At 39.3% G+C, this 16,090-nt stretch overlaps 1 protein-coding gene across 1 annotated transcript in view; it reads right to left on the bottom strand.

Annotated features, from left to right (window-relative positions):
* CAGE1 (cancer antigen 1) overlaps positions 1–16,090 on the bottom strand; it is a 33,185-nt gene that overhangs the window by 5,544 nt on the left and 11,551 nt on the right. The window contains exons 5-7 of the mRNA XM_055323238.1: positions 13,168–14,019; positions 8,666–8,776; positions 6,380–6,460 (exon numbers count right to left, since the gene is read on the bottom strand). Coding sequence (XP_055179213.1) covers positions 6,380–6,460; positions 8,666–8,776; positions 13,168–14,019 — 1,044 coding nt within the window. The remainder of the gene's footprint in view (positions 1–6,379; positions 6,461–8,665; positions 8,777–13,167; positions 14,020–16,090) is intronic.

The raw sequence follows: 16,090 nt of genomic DNA, 5'->3' as shown, positions 1-16,090 counted from the left end.
ACACTGATGCCAGAACCCACATGGTATTTTAGTTTATTGGATGTTTTGTAAAAAAAAAATTCAAAGGAATTCTAATAAGCAGCCACAGTCACAACCATTTTAGTACAATTTATATATAGACCTCAGATGTCAAGTCTCTTCTTGAACACATACTGGATCAGCCACTTTTCTGAAAATAAAAGTTCAAAATATTTTAAGAATAACTGGGGCACAGTAATGTGGCCTGAGTGATGAGTTGATATTGTTTTAGAAACATTAGGTTATTTATTATTTTTACATTTCATGAGCCCGTGATGATTGAGCATCGGCTGAGTTTTCTCAATTATAAGCCAAAGCAGAGTCTTATTTTACTTCTCTTGAGTGTATAATAACATCCTCTTCTCTTTCAAATTTAAAACTTGCCAGTGTCAGTCTGAAAAACCAGAAAATTGTTTTAATATTCATTCTGCTTAGAAACAATAATGAAAAATAAAAACAAACTTCCCAAGATACAAATACCCACACTGTCTTTCAATTATCTTGTGGTAAGTTAGCTGTAAAGGAACCTCGTCATATTTGGGGTGTCTTTTTTTTTTTAAGATCTTATTTATTTATTCATGAGAGACACAGACAGAGGCAGAGACAGGCAGAGGGAGAAGCAGGCTCCATGCAGGGAGCCCGATGTGGGACTCGATCCCAGGACTCCGGGATCAGGCGCTGGGCTGAAGGCGGCGCTAAACCACTGAGCCACCCGGGCTGCCCTGGGGTGTCTTTCTATGTAAGATTAGACTTTTTGCTTAAGCTCTAGTGATAGCCAACACAGTATAAATGAAATTGGGGGAAGGATGAGGAAGCAGCATATGATAAATAAGGATAATAAATAAGCAAAAATTTTTGCAGAATTTAAAAACACTAATTTTGGAGTGTTGTCAGCTGAATCTCATTCTTTTTTTTATTTTTTTTAATTTTTATTTATTTATGATAGTCACAGAGAGAGAAAGAGAGAGAGGCAGAGACACAGGCAGAGGGAGAAGCAGGCTCCATGCACCGGGAGCCCGATGTGGGATTCGATCCTGGGTCTCCAGGATCGCGCCCTGGGCCAAAGGCAGGCGCCAAACCGCTGCGCCACCCAGGGATCCCCTGAATCTCATTCTAATGAGAGAGTTTAGTTGGTTCTTAATAAACGTAAATGTATGTTTCATTTGGCGTGCCTTCAAAACTTTTTATGAATAAAGCCTAAGCATTGCAAGGTCATTTTACTTAAATACCATGGACTATCTTCTGAAATTTTTGGATGTTTCTCACAGATCCTGTCACCTTCCCCCTCCCTGAAATTAAAGGGAACTCTGAGAAAGGAAGATGATAATCTGGTTATTCAAGTAGTCAGACATTAAGCAGACTATTTTATTGAAGAAATGGTCTTAATTCATAAAAATTGCATTTTCTCTTCCTAGCAGTCAGTGAACATAAGTTTGGCAAGCCAGAGAGCAAAATAAAATATCAGTAAAGATTTACAAAATTTAAAACGCTTTTTCAACTTACTGTGCAATCTGAGAGTGGGATATCTCGAGCCTTTGGTCAGCACATTCGCTGATTTCTTCATATGAGGAATTTTTATTTTTTAATTTTATTTTAAAAAATATTTTATTCTGTTTACTTAAAAAAAAACTCTACACAATGACATTCAATTATGTGACTCCCAGTAATTTTACACAAGGCAAAAATCTTAACAGTTTGAAATCAGGAATAGAAGGAATGAAGTATCAGAAAGTAGACAACTGTAGCATGGGGTCAACTCTAATCCACTTGTCTTCCACACAAGCACTGGATGCATCCACTAAGGGTTAAAGTTAATGCAACTTTTAGGAGGTAAATTGCAATGTTAAGTTGGCAAGATTTCTATAATTATCCTCAAAATGAAATCCCAATACTAAGACCTGAAATTGCTGACAGTACAGGTAAAGATACACATAATGCTCTTTTCTAGGTGTCCTCTAAAAAGCTAATAGGAGCATTTTATAGGGGCACCTGGGTGGCTTAGTGGTTGAGTGTCTGCCTTCGGTTCAGGTTGTGATCCCGGAGTCCTGGGATCAAGTCCCACATTGGGCTCCTTACAGGGAGCCTGCTTCTCCCTCTGCCTATGTCTCTGCCTCTCTCCCTCTCTCATGAATAAAATCTTTAAAAAAATTTTTTTAAAGGAGCATTTTGTAATGTTATGAAGTAAATAGAATCAATATAAATATTCTCCATCATTCCTCAGCTCCTTTGTAGCACCAAAATTCTATTATTTAAGTATTTGGCATAGTTTTTAAAAACAAAGATTTCTTTAAAAAAATTATACCTTATTTATTAAGTTGCCTAAATGTCTTTAATATTTGTCATTTTCTTCAATGAGTCTGTTGCAGTGGTCTTTTGACTCTAGAAGATTTCCCAATTTTGCAGTTGGTAAAAATACTAACCTGGAAACTGTTAACTGAAAAATACTAACCATGAAAACCATATATGGATACTGAGAACAAATAAGAACAGTGGCCTAATCTTTATTCCAAGATTTCTTAAACCAAGTTGTACCATAGGTAAATCAATAGATGCTAATCCTGGTTAGACTACATTTAGAACAGATAGGCAGAAATTATAATTTTATAATTAGTTATAATTTTCTCCACTTTAATATTATGAAACAGCTTCGCAAATAATTTGACACTTGGTAGTGAATAAAAATATCAGCCTCAAATCTTCACTACCTTTTTTTTTACCCTCTTTCCATTTATAACCAATATATATAAACATATTTGATTATATTTGAAATAAAGCACTAATGTGCTTGATGCATAGTCAGGCTTGAAAAATATTCTCGATTTGCACAAATGATGGCAGGTTTTTAAAAAGGTTCAGCTCAATGTATGCCATGTTCTGACCTAAGATCAATGTTTATTTGCAAACAAAAAAAATTAAAAATTTTATTTATAAAAGTGACATCTTGAATTAATGATCAGAAAAGGGTATTCACAAGATCCCTCAGCAATTACCTTCATTTTCAAATCAATTATAAAAGAAAAATGACAGAAATGTACACATTAAATACCAATGTTAAGAATGGCCATAAGTCTTCTAATGCTTTAGATATACTTATGTGTCTATAGTGAAATCCCCTAGGAGAAGCAATAGCAAAACAAATTTGCTGCAGAAATAGCAACTTTCTTATTCTTACTTATTTTTAAAAGATTTTTTAAATTTATTTATTTATTTATTTATTTATTTATTTATTTATTTGAGAGAGTGTGTACAAACGGGGAGGAGCAGAGGGAGGACAAGCAGACTTTCAGCTGAGCATAGAGCTTGATATGAGGCTGGATCTTTTTTTTTTTTTTTTTTTTTTTTTTATGATAGTCACAGAGAGAGAGAGAGAGAGGCAGAGACATAGGCAGAGGGAGAAGCAGGCTCCATGCACCGGGAGCCCGATGTGGGATTCGATCCCGGGTCTCCAGGATCGCGCCCTGGGCCAAAGGCAGGCGTTAAACTGCTGCGCCACCCAGGGATCCCTGGATCTTATGACTCCCCCTTTTCTCAGGCCAAGTGTTTACTGATGAGAATTTTCCACACTCTGGATTTGTTATCATGGTGTCATAATAGGTCTCTTTATCTCCTGTCAAGGTAGTTCAGTCTAGAATCCTGCCTTTGGATCCAGTTATTTTGGTGAGAAGACTTCCTAGATGTGCTGTGTATGTCTTCCTGCATCACGTCAGGGGGCACAGCTGTGCATGTCTCACCTTTAGTGGGGTTGAGACTTGATTAGCAGGCTCAGGTGCTTGTCAGTCTGGCCCATTCATTAAAAGCTGCGCCCCTAGGGGTGCCTGGGTGGCTCAGTGATTTAAGTGTCCAACTCTTGATTTCGGCTCAGGTCATGATCTCAGGGTCATGGGATTGAGCCCCACATTGAGCTCCATATCAGGCTCTGTGCAGGTGTGGAGCTTGCTTAAGATTCTCTTTCTCCCTTTCCTTCTGCCCCCCCCCCCGCATTCTCTCTCCCTCTAAAAAAAAAAGAAGCTTCCCCTCAGTCTTGAGTAAAGGTTTTCAGTAGCCATTATAATTGCCCCCCCCAAAGATGCGTCTTCTCTTCTGCTTTTAATAGCTTACCTTTTCAGTGAAGAGCTCTCCCTCCCTCATCAACTATTTGGTTTCTCTGAGATACAGTTTGTACAAGTGGACTGCAGCACATTTAAAAAATGATATAGTGTCCCTGACATGCTTGCAGGTGTGTCCTCTTTCTCATTCCAGCTTCTGGGAAGATGGAGGTCCACTTGCATCATCTTTTATGTCCGAAGCACAGAATGTACTCATGAACAACAGAATCTACAGCTCTCCTCTCAACCTCCCTGTGCTCAAATTTTACTAGTCTTCAAAGTCCAGCTGCCACTCCCTTCACAAGGTGTCCCATGACTCCCCTCCTTGGACAGTATCTGTTCCTCCTCTGAACTTAACATTAGACAGACACTGCCTGTGTTAGACACTGGTCACTGTATCGCTTTCTAAGAAACTTCCCCTTTATCAACCCTCATGAATATTTATGTATTTTATCTTCTTTTCTAGAGTTCTTGGAAGCAGAGATCATGTTTGATTTGGCTTTCTGTCTCCAGAGTGACTAGCATTTTTATTTTTAGACTTTCGTGAGAAGTCAATAATTACTTAGTAAATTTAAAAAATTATTGAATTACAAGAAACTTGTGAGCCCTCACCACGCTGGACTTTTTCTTCCCTCTCAAAGATGGTTGGTCATGCTATGAGTTTATTACAGAATGCCAATGTTTAATAACTTAGAAATATGATAGACTTTTCTCATTAACCACTATTAAAAAATAATCACCTTTTCGCTATTAGAGGGATCCAGTTGGACTGTAACTCTGTATCTAGATACCAAGATCACATTTTAATTTACTTGTAACACATATTTCCTGTTTCATCTGCCTTTATTTTTCTTCCAGCTTTATTGAGATATAACTGACATATAACTCTGTAAGTTAAGGTGAACAGCGTGCTGATTGGACACTTTTTTATATTGCCAAATTATCACCAATGCAACATTAGCTGACAGCTCCATTAAGTGACATAATTACCATCTCTTTTATGTGGTGATGCCTTCACCTTTAGATGGTATCTAAAGTGAACTATTTCCCAAAGTACTCCTTAATCATAGTGTTACAAACAGCTATTGATACATTAAGAATGATGGTAGTAGGGCGCTTGGCTGGCTCAGCCGGAAGAGCATGTGATTCTTTTTTTTTTTTTAATTTTTATTTATTTATGATAGTCAGACACACACAGACAGAGAGGCAGAGACACAGGCAGAGGGAGAAGCAGGCTCCATGCACTGGGAGCCTGACGTGGGACTCGATCCCGGGTCTCCAGGATCGCACCCTGGGCCAAAGGCAGGCGCCAAACCGCTGCGCCACCCAGGGATCCCGAGCATGTGATTCTTGATCTCAGAACCGTGAGTTCAAGATCAGGGTTGGGTGTAGAGATTACTAAAAAAAATAAATAAAACTTAAGAAAACAGAATGGTGGGACACCTGAGTGGCTCAGCAGTTGGGCGTCTCCCTTCAGCTCAGGGTGTGATCCTGGAGTTCTGGGATTGAGTCCCATGTCAGTTCCCAGCAGGGAGCCTGCTTCTTCCTCTGCCTATGTCTCTGCCTCTCTCTGTGTGTATCTCTCATGAATAAATAAATAACATCTTTTAAAAAAAGAAAACAGAATGGTGATAGCATATGCAAAAATACAAATGTGTTCCATCACTGTGAAAAACAGCACATATTTTTTATTTCTGCATTTTGAAAGAAATAAATATTAGTCTAAACAGCAATCAGATAGGACAATATGTAAAATATCAAAACTTGCAAATGCAAAGTATAGAACTTAAACTCTACACATAATAGTTGAATAATACTGCTACAGTGCCAGTGTGTGACCATTTTAGCGAACACATTATTTGAAGGTTGATATTCTTAAACTTGTTAATAAAATGGTGCTATGGATAAAAATGTTAGCAAGGCAATAAAAGGTCTTTCTTACTAAGAAATCAAGATCTTCATTCAGATTGTGGTACTTAATCAGCGTGGCTCCCAATAAGATAGGTATCTCTAACATTCTTGGCTTCATCTGAATCAAAGCCTATAACCTGAGATTAAATATATACTTGTGTTTGCTTCCAATACTTTCACATTCCTTGGAAAATCTGACAATAAATACTTTATAACTTTAGTAATCAAAGAGATCTTCAGTGGTTAGAATAATAGAAGTGTAGAACGTAGAGCTAGAAGGATTTCAACAAACTTACCAAAAGAACACAAATATCTGAAATTCTATTTTTGTATGTTAAACAATGCACAGTAAATGTTAAACTCACCTCAATAATCTGATCTTGAAATGCTTTTTCTTTTGCAATTAACTCTCTAAAAGCTGTGATTTTGGCTCTATGTTCCAGTACCTAAGGAAAAAAGCATTTTATATTTCAAAAAAGAAAAGGAGAAGAAATAAAACTACATTCAAATAACATTTATAATAAAATCATCAAACCATGCACCATCCACTCCCCAGTCTCCAAACATCAACTGTTTCTACAGCTCTTGTACAGAAAAGAGTTCACACAGCAGATCTGAGGCTGCTTCCCTAAGAAGGCCTGCTAGTCATGCTGCCCCCTGACTGCCATGTGGGAACCTGGATTGCAGAAGGATTTTCATCATTCTAAAATATAAATGGCTCATTGTGCCTACCCTATTTGTACAAAGCGTGCAGCTTATACTGAATGCCTCTTTCCTTCTAGAGGGTTCAGAGTTTTAGTACGTGCTAGGCAGACATGACTAGGCGAGCAGCCCCCAGTAAAAACCCTGGGTGCTGGGACTATAATGAGACCCTGACACAAATTTCACACATAGTGTCAGAGCTCATTGCTAGGAAAATGAAGTGCTTCTTCTGTGACTCCACACAAGAGAACTCTTGGCAGTCTGACTCTGGTTTCCTCTGGACTTTGCCCCAAGCACCTTTCCCCTGTGCTAACTTTGCTGTGTAGCCTCTCACTGTGAAACTTAGTTGTACCACCATATGCTCAATCCTATGGGTCCTACCTAGCACACCACAGAACCCGAGGGTGGGCTTGGGGTCTCTGGAAGCTTATCCCAATATTTAATTGTTTTTACAGTCAGGCTATCAGAATTCTTCTGTAAAGGAAAAAAAAAAAACCTACCCTAGATTTAATTTATAATCATTTATTTGTTCCTTCAGTATAATAACAATAAATCTTAATATTTAAGATTCAAACTTCTCCAAAAATCAGTGAGGTAAAGTGTGATGCACAGAATTATTTTTTATAAACAATGTAAAGTTCAATCTCACAACCCTGAGATCATGACCTGACCCAAAATCAAGAGTTAGACACTTAACTGACAGAGCCTCCCAGGTGCCCCAACAATTTCCAATATTTAAAAAAAATAGAAAAAAACTTTAATGAACCTCCAGTAATTATCACTCAGCTTTGACTATTGACAGTAGTGGCCAGTTTTGTACCATTTACACCCCCAACTATGTCCTCCTCCCTCCAGTCACCTTTCACAGAGTCCAATCACAGATACATCATTTCACTTGCCAATAATTCAGTAAATTTACCAAAACACCACAAATATCCAAAACTTTTGTATTGTATTCAGTGGGGCTTATTTTTAAAGGCTGGTTTAGGAAATGGAGGACAGAAGTTTTTCTTCATATCCATTATTCCCTGATCAGGTTAGCTAGGAGACAAAGAGGCTTCCCAGAATACCTGCAACAAATTTTCTATCCACCTCAGTTCAGAGAAGTAATTTCCTGACAGCATAAGACCGAATTTGTTCCTACTATCCAAGATCCCATATTTGAGTAGGTTTTTATTCTGTTACCTGATACACTTGCCACTTCTATATTCCTCTCACGTTAAAACTGGCGCAAGTTAACATCCTGTTACCACCTTCCCCATTTCACTGATTCTCTTGATTTATCCCTCCATCTCTGTACCACTACTACACTAAGCAAAGAACAATTGAAGAAATTCCAGGAATCCCTTCCTGTACCCTGTGCTATTTGAGAAAGAAAATGGTCAGTTTTCAATGTATCCACTATTCCAAGTGCTAAAGTCTGAAGTCACTATCAAGATGTCAAAATACACTATTTTTCAGGTATCAGTAGAGCCAGGCAAAACTGGAAAAAATAATTATACCATATTTTTAGTAGATGAACAGTATTTTCTAATACAAATTTAAATTATAAAACAAGTCAAATACTGAATAATATACCTCTTTGGTGAGGGCCATAACAAAACTAATCTGGTCCCCCCTCCAAATTTTTTCCCTTAAGTATTTATTTATTTTTTGGGGGGGAGAGAATGAGCAAGAGGGGCAGAGGGAGAGGAAGAGGGAATCTCAAGTGGACTCCATGCCAATCAAGGAGCATGATGCAGAGTTCAATTTCATGACACTGAAATCATGACCTGAGCCGAAACCAAGAATAGGACACTTAACCAACTGTGCCATCCAGGCCCCCTCAAAAACCAATGCTTAAAAAAAATCCAAATTTGGAGACTTTCTTTTTATTTTTGTGTTACCTTTTTCTTTGACTTTTTTTCAGAAAAAATAAACAATTTTTAGAAAAATAATAAACACAGTACCTCTTTATCTAAATTTTCCTTTTTAAGATACAAGTGCTTCAATTTTTGTAGCATTATATCACTAACTTTCTTGCTCTCTTTGAAATGTTCAGCATCAGGAATGGTGATGGCCTAAGAATAACAGTTTGAGAAGTTATATTAAAAAGTTTTCCCTAAAGCTAAAGGAGGACAGAAAAAAAACACGCAAAAAATTCCAGAACAAGTGACCAAACCAAAAGAGATAAAATATTGGACTCAATTCTTCAATTACTCATAAGATATCTAGTGAACGGTTAGTGTGGAAAGAATTCTTGCAGATTTACCCTTGCATATAAGTTGTTTTTGGTACCAATTAAATGATCACTGGGAAGTTAATCCTCACCTACAATAACAATACATGCTTAGGCATCCACACGTACATCCTGTTAGCCTGGCCTAATCAGCCTACAAATCCAAATTTCAGCCAAATTGCTGTCTGACACCAGGGTAATCAGATATCCTCAATAATATTGAAACTCTAGATATTTAAAGGTGCCTAGAATGAAGGTATTTGCATGTATAACCTCAAAATCAAAAATATGTGCATGAGCTGGACTGCTTGAGTTAGTATCTGAGTTCTGCTGCTTAACACAATGTGAGACAAAGGACAAGAAACTTGACTCTTCTAAGCCTCAGTTTATTTTTCCATGATTTGATTTGGTCCGATCTGATCTTAGTTTTCTCATTTGAAAAAAAGCATGATAATATAAAGAATGGTATAAGGATTGGATGAGATAACCCATGAAAAATAGCGACATAAACTTAAGACTTCAAGACAGGTTGTGAAGTCAATAAATAATTTGTTGAGTGCCGATTAAGGGCTTAACCTGTATTAGGTACAGGGCTATGAAGCACCAAGTTTCTGATGTTGAAGGCTTTTTTTTTTTAATATTTTATTTATTTATTCATGATAGACACACAGAGAGAGGCAGAGACATAGGCAGAGGGAGAAGCAGGCTCCCCACTGGGAGCCTGATGCGGGACTTAATCCCAGGACAGGACTCCAGGATCATGACCTGAGCCAAAGGCAGACGCTCAACCACTGAGCCACCCAGGTGCCCGATGTTGAAGGCTTCTGCTGTAGTGGGTGTGGGAGACACAGAATAAGCAAACATAATATTTGTTTGGTATGGGATGACATCTACGGACAAGAGGGCTAGGGACACATTCCTCCTTGGGAGGTGTGGTACAGAAGCAACAGCTCGCAAATAAGGCAGAAAGAATAGCAGCTTCCAGTGACATGGGGGGAATCAAGCCTTAGGGTGAGTAAGCAAATGTTTGAAGGAACAAAATGGGATGTGAAAGTTTGTAGCTAAGAAGAGTCTGTGCCATATTCAGACTCACACATAGAAAAACAAAACTTCAGGTGGATGTAGTCTGTGGGCCGCCACTTTGTTATCTCCCCATAAAATGCTCAGGTCCATTTCTAGCACTAAAAAAATGCTAGCATTCAACAAACTTAGCTGAAACAAAATAGATATAAGGGTTGTGTTGGATCAGGACCATCACAGACTATGCCCCTCAATTTTGGGTGAGATGACTGCACTTAAAATCCAAGAAATGGACATTAACAGAAGAGGAAGAAACATAGCCAGCTCATTTGAGAAACTATCAAATGCCAGTCCTGTAATATGGTCTCTCATTATATGCAGAGCTTGTTACCTCCCAGGGCAGCGGCAAGTATCATTTCCCCTACTCAGGAAGAGGAAGCTAAGGCTGACAAGGCACACAAGCCAAGAGTTGGTGAAGTCAGGATTCAAACTCACCTGACACCAATTTTGTTCTTCATCCCACCAGTGTACCCAACTCCCTACTGCTCTCCCTCTACCCAAAAGCTAAATTTTAGATTGGGTCAATGGCTCACTGATGGGAACACTCACCCATCACCAGGGGATTACCACTCTGATAGAGCTTCCAGGTCACGGAAGAAGTACTAAGTGAAGGGTTTTGTCTGATACCCTTATTATTTTTTTTTATCTAATTTGGTTATCTTATTGGAGACTTGTGGGAATTAGATATTGAAGAAAGATAAAAAAGCAGTAGGAGGAAGGAATAGCTGAATGCTTGGCTTAAGGGTCTATATTTTGTCTTCCATTTTTTTCTCCCATAAGTTAACTCTCTGTGGCTTTAGATTGCCTCTTCTGTTTTGTCCAATCTTGATATTTCTCACTCCCCCAACAGAAATACAATTTTTAAAAATTACCTGGCATGTGGTGGTCTCTCTACCACTAGAGCCAGAAGATTTTGAATTTTGGAGATCAGCTGAGAAGTTATTTTCTTGTCTAGGGGATTTAGGCTCTCTTCTTCACCAGGTGAGGAATTCAGGACCAAATCAGAATGCACCATCTTTTGGACACCTGGGTGGCTTAGCGGTTGAGCATCTGCCCCTGGCTCAGGGAATGATCCTGGGGTCCCAGGATCGAGTCCCATATCAGGCTCCCTGATGGAGCCTGCTTCTCCCTCTGCCTGTGCCTCTGCCTCTCTGTGTCTCTCATGAATAAATAAAATTTTCTTTTTTCTTAAATATAAATTTTTTTAAATTTATTTATTTATGATAGTCACAGAGAGAGAGAGAGAGAGAGAGAGAGAGAGAGAGAGAGGCAGAGACACAGGCAGAGGGAGAAGCAGGCTCCATGCACCGGGAGCCCGACGTGGGATTCGATCCCGGGTCTCCAGGATCGCGCCCTGGGCCAAAGGCAGGCACCAAACCACTGCGCCACCCAGGGATCCCTAAATAAAATTTTCTTAAAAAAAAAGAATGCACCACCTTTACATCCTATGTGTACACAATTCAGACATGTCACGATAAAGACAAAGAGTCTGGATTGCTCTTTAAGTAAAATCTTGAATTTTTTAAAAAATATTTTATTTATTTATTTGAGAGACAGAGAGTGCAAGCAAGAATGGGGGCTTAGGGCAGAGGGAGAGGGAGAAGCAGGCTCCCAGCTGAGCAGGGAACCAGACTCAGGGCTCGATCCCAGGACCTGGGATCATAACCTGAGCCAAAGTCAGATGCTTAACTAATTAAGCCACTCAGACAGCCCAAGCAATATGCTGAATTAAATATCACTCTTAGGGGTGCTTGTCATCTCTGCTTAGGGTAGTGGTTCTCAGAGTGTGACTCTTGGCCCAGCAGCATTGTGAGAGACTTTGGCTCTTGTTAGAAATGCACATTCTCGGGCCCCAAGGCACACCTACTGAATCAGAAAAGTGGAGGTGGGCCCCAGGAATCTGCCTTTTCACAGCTAAGTCTCATAAATGCTAAAGTTTGAGAACCACTGGGTTAGATCATCCTAACTTATTCCTGGAGGAAAGATTATAAAGAGAATTTTTTAAACATAGAACAATATTTTCCTGAGAATCATTAAAAAATAATAGAACTGCTTACTTGCCAACAATACTTGTGCTCATTATGGATTCCTGAAAGTCCACTAAGGACATCCTCAAGGTAACATAATCAGCTCAAGTTGTTATAAAAGTTTTAAAATAAACACATTTTTTTTTAGTTCAGATTAGCCTTCTAAGTAGTCAGAATTAATAAGGTTGTACCATAAATATTTTAAGACAGGCCTGCAAAACTGAAATAGATGTGCGCTGGCTTGTGAAAATGATCACTTCCAGGACATGCTTCCAGGTTCCATGCCAAAAAAGCCATTTGAACTGCAGAGAATACAAAATTACAACCTCTCCAGACATATTGAGATGAGGCTCTCATGCTGTTTTTAACAGATGTTAACTTAGACTTAGTGTGGTGATCATTTTGCAACATATGCAAATAGCAAATCATGCAGCATACCTGAAACCAATGTTATATGTCAATTACATCTCAATAAAAAAGTTTATAATTTCACAAAATTAGTATGTGATATAGGTTTGTCTGACCTTGTAAACCAATATATAATTGCATTATTTAGTTTTATTGTTAGGCAGATGTGGCATGAATACATGGAGATCTCCACCCAGAAGATCCTTCATCCTCAGGGATGCTTCAGATGATTGATTGGTCACAGGTACCCAGAAATTCCCACATTAATTTTCACCTCTACCAAAATAGTCACAAGAGCTCAGAAATGGTTCTTCTGCAATGTGAGTACCTAAGAACTAGAGAAACTTCTCCAAACCTGTGGTACATTTTCCATTCTCTCTCTCTCTCTCTCTCTCTCTCTCTCTCTCTCTCTCTCGTTAGTAATTCTTTCTGCCAACAAATATGAGCACGGTGTCTAAATGTGCATCAATAGATTGTGGGCAAGTTGGAAAATTGTGAATTCAGCATTGGAGAACCTGATGGATACCTTTGTGCCATCCGCCTCCACTGCTTCCCCGGGGTGTTCCTGTAACTGCACTGTCTCAAACTGAGGGGCATCACTTTGCACCTGCACCTGCTGCCGAAGCCTTGCGATTTCCTGCTGCACATCCTGGACCTGCTGCTGGAGTTGAGTGTTCTTTGCCTTCTCATTTTCTGATATGAACTGCAAATGACTAACCTGAGTGAGAAGCTTCTCAAGCCTCAATTTCAGGCTCTGCCTTTCTTCCAGGTTTTCCTTCTTGTGCTTCTGAAGTTCCTCCTGTAAAGATAGGAACTCTTGTTCGAGGGTCTTTTTCTCCCTTTTCAAGTCCAGAGCGGAGGTGGTAGCCTTTTCCAGCTCTCCCTTCAGTTGCTGCAGCCTCTCAACCTCTTCTTCTTTCTCGCTTATGGTTCTGTTCATCTGTAGGCACAGGCTGACGGTTTTGTCTCTCTGTTGCACTGCCGTCATGTACTTCTCCTGTAGGTGAACAAAATTGCCCTTGATCCTCTTAAGCTCCAGCTGCAAGGTCTCCTTTTCATTCTTCACTTCCTGAAGACGATTTTGGGTGTGAGTTAAGACCTTGTGCAAATTCTGCAGTGTCTTGTTGGTGTCGCTCTTCTCCAGCATCATTCTGTATTTGTCCTCAATTAATTCCTCCACCTTGGCCTTCAGCTCATTTATGATATCCACGAACACCTGCTGTTTGGTATCCTGCATCCGTAACTCCTCCACCTTCCTCTCTAGATATTTGTTGCTACTCTGCAGGTCTTGGATCTGGCTTTGCTGCTTTCTATTAGTATGCTCTAATTTCCCCGAGACTTTGTAAGCCATCTCCTCTTCCAGAGATTGCAAGCTTTCCAATTCCTGCTCTGTGTCAGGCATCTTGCCATCACCCAGAGGTGCTCCACCGCTCCAAGGAATGCCTGCAGGAAACCAAGGTGAGGCAATCCTTGGACTGGCCAGGCCCTCCAGGGCAGCTTCCTTTTGGCAACAGTCTGGCATGTCAGGAACATCCTCAAAGCTCTGTACTCCCTTCGAAGACACTATAATCTGTAAAGTAGAGTACGTAAGTGTGAAAAAGAGTATAAAGATCCTGAGTTTTATTTATTTTATTTTTTGTATATGTGTTTATTGGAGTTCGGTTTGCCAATTTATAGCATAACACCCAGTGCTCATCCCGTCAAGATCATGAGTTTTAAAGTCAGATAGAGTTTGCTTGAATCCTGGATTCCTAGTGTGGTTTCCTCAGCATAAAAGAGCAATGATAATATCTCCTTCCAATAATAATACCTTTTTAAAAAAATTTTTAGATTTATTTATTCATGAAAGATGGAGAGGTGGGGACACATGCAGGGGGAGAAGCAGGCTCTCCGTGTGGAGCCTGATGTGGGACTTGATCCCAGGACTCCGGGATCATGACCTGAGCCAAAGGCAGACGCTGAACCACTGAGCCACTCAGGTGCCCAATAATAATACCTTTTTAATGAACATACTTACATAGGAACTGCTAAGTATATACATAGCACTGAATGGCACAGCAGAGCACCAACAGTATATATATATGTGTAGATGTATCACATTTACTTTTACAAAAGAAAAACTCAGCTTTGATACTCTCACCACTTTCTATGATACAAACGTTTCTGAACTCTTGTGAGGTACTTTCTTTGACTTCAAATGACTTAAGACAAATTTTTCAATTACTCTACAGTCTGTGAGGACTCTTGAACAAAGACTTCTGTTATTGCTCATTAAGCCATTATCTCACAGCTATGACTCCTGTGAGTGTAAGAATATCAGATGGCCATGCCTCGTGATTGACTTTCTGCCCACAATACAGGTTTTGGGGGCTTTTTAAAAGGATAATAAGTTGTAGCAAGAAAATGCTGAAATGAGTAGGACATTTAAAACTCTGTAAAATATATCTGCAGGGGTGGGCTGTATCACTTTCTAGAATTTAGAGACAGTGGACTCCTATGTTTTAATGGTTCACCATTGCTCTGGGATAAAGACAACTATTCCTACTGAGGCCTATCCCTCCTGATGTCTAGTCTTGATGCCTGACCCATGCTACCTGTCCATCCACATCAACTGTCTGCTGCCTTTGATCTAGCAACACTGGGCTTCTGTCAGGTCCTACTGGGTGTCATGCTCCCTGAAGCCACAGGGTTCTTGTATGTGTTACTGCTGCATGGAATGCTCTCCCACCCACAGTTACTTTAGTAACTCCTAGCTCATCCTTCAGAGCTCAGCTCAATATCCTCTACTTCACGAACGATAATATTTGCATCATTTTATTCACAGCACTTATCATACTTCTGTTTATAGTTTATATGTAATATTATATAACACATACAACTTACACATACACTTTATATGTAACTACTCACCATATTTGAAAGTCTACATTTGTGTGATTATTTAATGTGAGTTTCCTCTACTACGGTGTTACTATCATGAGGATAAAAACCTATATCTTTTTTTTATAGCCAACACATAGTGTAGGGCCTCCACATAATAGATTCCTGAAAATATCTATTTTTTTAAAAAAGATTTTATTTATTTTCCATGAGACACACACACACACACACAGAGGAGAGAGAGAGAGAGAGAGAGAGAGAGAGAGAGAGAGAGAGAGAGAGAGAGAGAGCCAGAGACAGGCAGAGGGAGAAGCAGGTTCCATGCAGGGAGCCCGATGTGGGACTCAATCCCGGGTCTCCAGGATCACGCCCTGGGCTGAAGGCAGCGCTAAACCGCTGAGCCACCCAGGCTGCCCTGAAAATATTTGACTGAATAAATTGCTAAATGCAGTGGATACAGGAAGGAGGAATCTGGAGAAACGTTAACTAAACATTTTTTTAAAACGTCATTTTCCTTAATCAACAGAGGAAATAAAGTTCTTTTTAAAATGCTGCTTCCAAATAAATGAACAGAAAGCTGCTTATACTTGCAAATGAAACATAATATCATAGCTTTTCTCATCAGACTTACAAATAAAAGGTACTATTTTTGCTATTCTTGGATTATACCTATTTGCCCATACTAATTCTTAAAATTGTTACTTTTAAAAATTTTTCAGAGAACACAGAGTTTATACTATAGGCACCTTCAGTGTTCTTAG

Source organism: Nyctereutes procyonoides, unplaced genomic scaffold (genome assembly GCF_905146905.1).
Source record: "Nyctereutes procyonoides isolate TBG_1078 unplaced genomic scaffold, NYPRO_anot_genome, whole genome shotgun sequence".
In the NCBI taxonomy this organism is placed as follows: Eukaryota; Metazoa; Chordata; class Mammalia; order Carnivora; family Canidae; genus Nyctereutes; species Nyctereutes procyonoides.
This window is presented reverse-complemented; position numbering and strand designations above follow the sequence as displayed.